The sequence below is a fragment of the Haliotis rubra genome, unplaced genomic scaffold (assembly GCF_003918875.1).
Source record: "Haliotis rubra isolate DU_JTF1 unplaced genomic scaffold, ASM391887v1 Scf1175, whole genome shotgun sequence".
NCBI lineage: Eukaryota > Metazoa > Mollusca > Gastropoda > Lepetellida > Haliotidae > Haliotis > Haliotis rubra.
This window is the reverse complement of record NW_025765087.1, coordinates 169,388-177,591: the sequence shown is the minus strand read 5'-3', so window position 1 is coordinate 177,591 and position 8,204 is coordinate 169,388. Positions and strand designations below refer to the sequence as shown.

At 41.0% G+C, this 8,204-nt stretch overlaps 1 protein-coding gene across 1 annotated transcript; it reads right to left on the bottom strand.

The window, feature by feature from the left end:
* Positions 1–3,165: 3,165 nt before the first annotated feature.
* On the bottom strand, positions 3,166–7,973 carry LOC124258629 (3-oxoacyl-[acyl-carrier-protein] reductase FabG-like). The gene is made up of 8 exons (XM_046692701.1): positions 7,840–7,973; positions 7,423–7,518; positions 6,294–6,432; positions 5,867–5,907; positions 5,201–5,270; positions 4,521–4,557; positions 3,900–3,960; positions 3,166–3,502 (listed from the first exon to the last, which is right to left on the bottom strand). Exons 3-8 carry the CDS (start codon positions 6,361–6,363, stop codon positions 3,338–3,340), a joined length of 444 nt encoding a protein of 147 aa, XP_046548657.1. The 5' UTR covers positions 6,364–6,432; positions 7,423–7,518; positions 7,840–7,973; the 3' UTR covers positions 3,166–3,337.
* Positions 7,974–8,204: the final 231 nt, after the last annotated feature.

The following is an 8,204-nucleotide window of genomic DNA, read 5'->3' as shown; positions in this document are numbered from 1 at the left end:
AGTGACAGAGTGAAGGCTATCCCCGTCTGAACAAAGACATATTTTCTCGACCTCCATTTTAACACCCGAACCCGTGACCTGTAATAGTCATCGGATCTACCACCGTTGTTATATGCATTGACATGAAATCTGTCTGGAAGAGATTCATACTCATTTATTTATGTGAATATATTTGTGAACTGTCAAGTATTCAAATGATCGACTGTTATTTTGAACATTTAGAAAAAAACAGACTTCAATATCATCGAAGAATGTGATTAACTAAACACGAATTGTGATTGAACTCAATGACATTCTCTTCTTAACAGTAAATATTGCAGGATGTCTTGCCAGTCCTTGATTCCATGGGGAGAGAAGATTATATATGAACGATAAACAACCACAGCTTCAACAACAACCCCACTATCAACATAAGCACAATCCTCACAAAAAACATCAGTGTGAGTGAGTGAGTTCTATTTTACGCATCTTTTAGCAATGTTCCAGCAATATCCTACGGGAGACACCTAAAATGGGCTTCACATATTTTGCCCATTTGGGGAATCGAACCTGGGTCTTCGGCATGACAAGCGAACACTTGAACCACTGACTACCCCAATGCCCCAGCAACATCAAAAGTATCCTCGCAAGTGCACGGTCGAAATCAAAGTCCGATCCCTTCCCTAAAGAAAACCCCAAAACCCTAACACCCCTAGCCCCATAAAATAAATAAAAATAAAGGACAATGACAAAGATGACCAACATCCCGAGCAAATAGCCATTCAATAGATCAAATACTAATGTCTATCATTGACTTTACATTAACAATACAAACTCTGATTTGCAACACGTAACTAGAAAAGGAACGTGGAAGAGAATGTCAAGTCTTGACAATCCTCAGATTACATTTGGTATAAAGGTCAAAATAGCCGCCTAAAGTATACTCAGCAGCAAAGAAAACGTCAGTGCGAATACAAAATTAGATAGGCACTGTAATCAAATCATTACAGAAATGGACAAAATAAGCGGATCAAAAACATTTTTTGTGTACAATATTTTGACACATCAATATATAACTCAGCACAATTTCAAGACATTACGTGAACGTTTGCAGTCCATTCGGACCCTTGACTTTAGTATCTGGTGTGACCACCACGAGCGGCAAAAACTGCAGCACAGCGTCCATGCATGGAGTGCACCAATCGATTGATGAAGGCCATTGGCGCAATAAATCGGCTGTGTTCGGCCTTGGTATGATATTATTCAGTCTCCTCTGAATTTCATCCCAAAGATGTTCAATTGGGTTGAAATCAGGACTAAGGGCTGGCCACTGCATAAAGTTGACACCTTTTTGCTGTAGGAAGTCACGTGTAGCTCTGGCAGTATGGGCCCGGGCGTTATCATGCTGGAAAATGTTGTTCCGGTGACGTGCGAAATGTGGTATGACGTGGGGTCTTAGAGCTTGGTCGATGTAGCGCACCGTTGTGATGCCGCCTCCTCTCCCTGGACCAAGGTTCTGGAACACCACTGGACCCACTCTCTAGGCCTATTCCACCCCATGCCATGATGCTTGCACCTCCCCATGAGTGTGTTTCCATAACACATTGGTCTGAGTAACGCTGGCCACGTCGTCGCCATATGTTTGTTCTGCCATCTGCAGTTGATACGCAGTACCGACTCTAATCTGTGAACAGAACAGTTATCCATTGCCTGTATCACCAGTTTTGGTGCTGTAGGGAAAACTGTAGACGTTCACGCCGGTAGATCCACGGTAATGTCTACGGCAATGGAGGTTCCCGCTGTTAAGACGTCGGCGTACTGTATCAGTACTGATTGGTCTTCCGTGCTGTTTCGGATGCCTGCATGAAGGGATTCTGTACATGCTGTCGCACAACATGGCGGTCTTGTCGTCTTGTGGTCACCCTTGGTCTGTCAGTACGGGGGCGATCATTTGTGGTGTTGGTGGCCCGGAAACGTTGCCGCAGCCTGTCCAAACGTTGACCTGGAAGTAAATGGCAACGGCTTGTGCAGTTTGGCCAGCTTTAAGTCTTCCTAGCGCCTGGTTCCTCTGAGCTGTCGTGAGTCGCGGCATCCTGGTGACGTTGTAATGTGAATGTTTCAACCAGGTTTGGGGGTGCATTTTCTAGGGCTGGTCCTTGTGAACAGCACGTGCAGCATGAGTTGCATGAAAATAATGGAGAACACCGTACCATCTCCGAGATCAGATTGCGTAGTTGAGACCATTTCATGAGTTCCATTCTGGGTTTGGGAAGGAATGTCTTTTCTCAGGTAAAGCTGGATATGTTGTCAAAAATATACAATCAAAACTTTAAATGCGTTTACAGTTATCCGTTTCTGCGTTTCTTTGATGCCTAGTATATATAAAAGAACCAGTGAAAATCTGTGATGACAAAAGGTGTTCGCGACTTTACAGCACTGAATAAAGGTTTGTTTTATGGAGAAAACAGCCCTTTAACGCATGAAACAAGTAACACTGTGGATCCAAGGATTTTGTTCTGGAGATTTGGTCTCCAGCAACAGGCGATTAACGGGATCGGGCGGTCATACTCGCTGACTTGGTCGACGGACGTTTTCATATGAAAGCTGCGTATGATAATGCTCATGTTATTGATCACTAGATTGTTCGATTTTTAACAGACGTTCACCATATAGCTTTAATATTGCCGAGTGCGGCGTTAAACAACAAAGGAGCAAAAAACGTGTTTTATTTCTATGTTATACTTTAATATGTAAAGCCAGCTTGGGACCTTCTATCTTGGGAACCCCCAAACAGTGGACATATGACCTAGCAATAACACTGAAGGATAGCCAAGCCGTACAGTAGAACTGTCCTTAGATTGATCACACCAGTTGCAGGTTTTCTTATCCTCAAGACTAACCTATCCTCGCGCGCGGAACATGATCGCCACGCCAGTGTCAAAAGTCATCCGTTAGGTTAGCCGAAATAAGCCAGGAACTGCAAGACCAGATGACAAGACTCCCTGAAACTGTCATCGGGAGATTTGTTACCCGGGTTTTTATGGAATAACAAGTTTTAAACTTTAAGATAGAATGGAGAATCCCTTAAGTCAATGATCAGTCAGTCACAGTTCCCAGTCATGTCACAAAATTAGTGCCTAAAACAGCCATTAACTATCCTTCCTAACTGCCAAATCAAAGGGAATGTTGAAGTAATGATTTATCAGGTTGATCAGCTTTCTATTTCAGGATGTTCTCAAAAACAGGGGTCGCTACTGATGAAACATACGTACTTGTATAGTCTATTTGGTACACACTACATGCTCGTTACACAGTCTGCAATTGATGGAGGCATTTGGGCGCCTTGCGACCCTCTTCTTTATACTTGGGCTGGTGTGGTCATTGTCAACCCACCATCGGCCCTGAAACATTCTCCGGTCACAAAGGCTGCTTTCTCTGAAGCTAGGAAGGCAACAATGTGGCCAATTTCTTCTACGGTACCCAACCGACCAACTGGCGTTGCTTTAGTCACGGCACTCTCCATCTGGAACAGTGTGAGCGAATGAAACAAGGTCACTAATGTATCCTGTTGGGCTGGCTGTTTTCGAACACCAAACTCATTTACATTCATTACGAGAATCACATGCATGTCGTGGCGACTAGATCGATGCTCATGATGTTGATCACTGGATTGTCTGGTCCAGACTTGATTATTTAGAGACCGCAGTCATATAGTTGGACTATTGCTGACTGTGACGTTAAACAACAATAAACCATTACGAGAATTCTGGATTAAATGATATGTTGGCTATGCATGAATGGCAACTGGGTATGACGCGATGACCAGGTTCGTTCTCAATACATGACAATTGTACATCAAAGTTGCTCATGTTATTGGTTCTCGGTTTCCCCTCCAGATGTGGTAGCACAAATATAATTACCATGGCCAAATCTTCTTTCGATAAGTTGCGAGACAATAACTGAGTGGGTATGTAACCAGGACTGAAACATTAAAAACAACACCGCGAATAGAACAATCGTGCCAAATACAACAATAGCGAAAGACAACACATCTGACAGTGAATACAATCACAAACTGTAATAATGAATGTATCAGTCACAGGGATAGTGTTTACCTTCGTGTAACCAAAAGGCCACATGGTGTGCTGATTTACTGGTTTTGTTATAAAACTACTTCATTCCTGTTTGCCAGTTCCAACTTCCTGCTTCGTGTGCTGCACGCGTGCATGTATGGAGTGATCGATACTCTAAAGTTTTAAGACTTCTGAGGTTTCTGGTTACATAGTCGACAGTATTGATTGCCCTGAATAAATTGCTATACTCATAACAAATGAAAATATATGTGAAAGAAGACATGGTAAACATTAGTCTAATCATTGTATAGATAATAAACTAAACGGAACTTTAATAAATCAAAGTGATAACGTCTACATCTAAGATTAATATCAATCTCCTCAACAGCATGCACACACCGAGCATGCACGGACTAAACAAGTTAACAGTACTTTCTATATAAGTATTACCTTTCTTTGTGTACTTACTTAACTGCATTCACGCGTACTCCGTGTGAAACCATTTCTGTAGAAAGAAATTAAGCTGTTCATTTGCTTGCTGATAAAGCTGCTTAGTAATATTTTATTAACCAGTTGCCTTCTGTGACAGGTATAGCTCCTTTTGAACCAAGTCTAGCTTGGAGTTCCTGTTTGATAAAATATCGTGCTTCATATTCATCCTAAATCTGTTCATCTTATGTGTTTGAGACGTGTTTGTCAAGAATTGTTTGTGCCATACGTTATTACATATCGAGTGACTGCTTTAGTTTAAAGCTACATTGTATTTTCATATTCCAGATGTTCAGTTACTTCACAATGTAAAAAGAAATAAGATATCAGATAGTTTCCCCCTATCGTATGACCTTTTAACTACCCATCACTCCTGTCTATGGAGAGAATCTTTTCAAGTTTAATTGATGAAGTAAGGATACAAAGTGAAATGCGAAGCCCATATCACCACATATGTTTTCTGTGCCTTAACTAGATTACAAATAATGGAGATGAAGCCTTTCACTAGGTGTAGTTATATGTACAGCGTGATGTTTCGTAGTCAAAATCCGAATGCTCGATTACAACCGACGATGATCAGATGCTTGGTCAATAAAGGTCTGTCTGCACAGTACATGAGTGGGCAACACATGATTTTCAGAAACGTTTTGTATTTTTACCATGTGCAAGGTATCTTGTGAATGTGTCCAAGGCCGCCTTTGACATGACGTAGATAGCCCCTCCCGGAGACTGCACGGGAGGAAAGGTTGATAAGTTAAATAGTCTTTACATGACAGATGAAAGTAACAGATGCAGATCGTTTACCTCAGTTCATACAGATATCTAAAACGATGAAGCAGTATAAGGTTTGGTTTTGGGGCAATCAAGATAAGGGCATGTAATGACCCCAAATGTGCTGTTCATGTATTTCTTAAACCTGAGAAAATCAGATTGAATCTTAGACATTTTTCTATTTAGTTTTCAAGATGACAATAACTGAACACCTGAAATCACCCTCCCCAACAAGGTATAACTTTACCATGTAGATTCATGGGGTGATGAAACAGGGTACACAGTGGACACAAACATCAAACCATGTGACGTCCCAAAAGAGACACCACAAAGGTGGCATGCAGGTGAATAACGTTCCCTCGCTATCTTTTGAATCTCTCAACAACAAAAGAGAGGAAACTTAAATTGCCACAACCTGTTCTTCCTTTACTCACACAACACTACCTTTGCTTTGGTGTGTGATATGTGTGGCCTATTCTTAAATAGATCGACTGGGTTTTAATGGGGTTGGTATTACAGGTTGTGGATCTTGTATTTGTCAACATCACACTCACAATTGTAGTCGTGGTGCAACTTGAAACATTAACCACACATCCTGAAAACAAAAAAAAGATTTGTTTAGTCCTATAACGTATGACACACATAACATCCTACTGAATAAAACAGGAAAATATCAGGTTTTAGATTTTGGCATCTTATTTATTGGAAAATGTTAATATAAGGTATGTTAAGTACTCAATATGTTTGGATCACTGCATCAAGACGTACAATCATATCCTTTGTCTGAAACGAGGAACAATTTGTTGCTGCAACACCCAGTATATCCTCCTGTTAAACATTGTTTTGTCCTGAATCTTGAGGCGCTTTGTATTTAGTATCTTCAGAAATCTCTGTGCTTTAAAATAATGTCAGGACAAAAAGCGTACTCATGGTAAAACTATCCACACTCACTCACAAACACAAGTACATGATTGTAAGTACCTTTAGATTCAATCAAATACGGTGCAACTAGCTGTGTCAAAAACACAGGTGTCTCCACGTTTATGGCCATGGTTCTGTCGTACAGCTCTTTGGTTGTTGATTGCAGCGGACTTACACCTGCGATCCCAGCATTGTTCACCTAAACACGGACAAGTGATAACACAAATGTTTATGGACTGGTTTAATCAGAATTGTGACGACTACCCGTACATATATCGATAATCTTATGACTGAGCAACAATTATGACATGGTATCCACCAGTTATCCAGTGGACATCCGATGTTTGAGTGGCCTCATACAACTATGGTTTGGCCTAGTGGTTCCAACATTGGTACAGATCTAGATCAGGATCCGAGATCTGTGCTTGTCCGTGGTCATATAAACATAATATATACACACGGTAACCAAGGCATGTTGAACTTAATGGATTCTCCGTGTAATCGGTGTTTTAATTATTTTACTCACACAGGGAAAAAAGATCAGGGACATGCTCTTACATGTTTTTATGATCAGTCACTTCGTGTGGGTTACCACATGTGCAAGATGGATCTGTAATTAAGCCATATTGGTAAAGATGATCTACTATAGCGACTAGCTGTGTGACTTATTTGCATATGTAAGTTTTCCAATACCGTCAGAATAGCAAGCAGGAACTGAGATATTAAATGTTTCCATACTCGATTTGAATGTTGATATTAAAATACACATTCTTACATCTCAAAATAAATTCCACAATCGGAATTTCATTTGAAAAAACGCATGAAAAATGTTTATTTTTCTTTTAGACATCAATCCTAATGGTTATTTCCTTTATGTAAACATGACTTAGTTGAAAGAGTGGTCAGATTAGTGTTTGCGTCACATAGAAACCCTGCTGCATGGACCGATGTTAACAACATTACTCACTGGATGTTTTTATCCTACCCCTGTTTACGAGCCACTGTGAAATGGATGGACTCATGCCGCGATTACAAGATAAAGCAGCATCAATTTCAAGCAATAAGTTCAGCTGGACGTGTCTGGTTCCGGATTATTCACAAGAACCTGAAATGTTTTTCTTTCTGATGGTACAGAAGGTATGCATGCATATGTCCGTCCAACCCTTCTAAAGTAGTTCCATATGCTCACCAGAATGTCTATTTTCCCGAACTTCTTCCTGGTTGCTTCCACCAGAATCTTTCTGAAAGCACCCTGTGTGATGTCGCCCACGTTTGTGAGAACATCCTAAAACAGAACGTTAACACGCTATTGAAAATCATTCCATCTATATGAATGTGAATTTCTTTTTTTTTTGCCAGTGAGGAAGAAGAACTAACAATATGTTGAGGCCTTAACTTTGCAACACATTTTGAAACGAACCAGTTTATCGTTGTACTCGGCCAAGGCACACCTGAAGGACACGACTCAAATGGACACGCAATCAGTCATGACGCCTGTGACACCACGGACCATGTGTTTATGAATGGATGGGCATAGAATTAAATAAATTAAAATGCATGTGGCCTTGTCTAGCAGCTCAATGGTTCTCTATTGATTTCTATTTACATTAGACGCTTCCGCTTTGCAATTCTTAACCACTCCCTCCAAACCCTTCTGGTTTCTGCCAGTCAATGAGAGTTTGGCGCCTTCTCTCGCAAACACTGCTGCAATTCCTGCTCCAATTCCTGAACTGGAACCTGAAACAAAGAACGTATGGACTGATAGCAACTATTTCCCAATTGCGAGCTTTTCATTGTATGTGTGTGTGTGTGTGTGTCTCTCTCTCACTCTCTCTCTCTCTCTCTCTCTCTCTCTCTCTCTCTCTCTCTCTCTCTCTCTCTCTCTTCTCTCTCTCTGTGTTTGTCTCTCTGTGTCTGTCTCTCTCTCTCCTGGTTTACTCCTATCGCAGTACTGTCCAGCAGTACATTGCC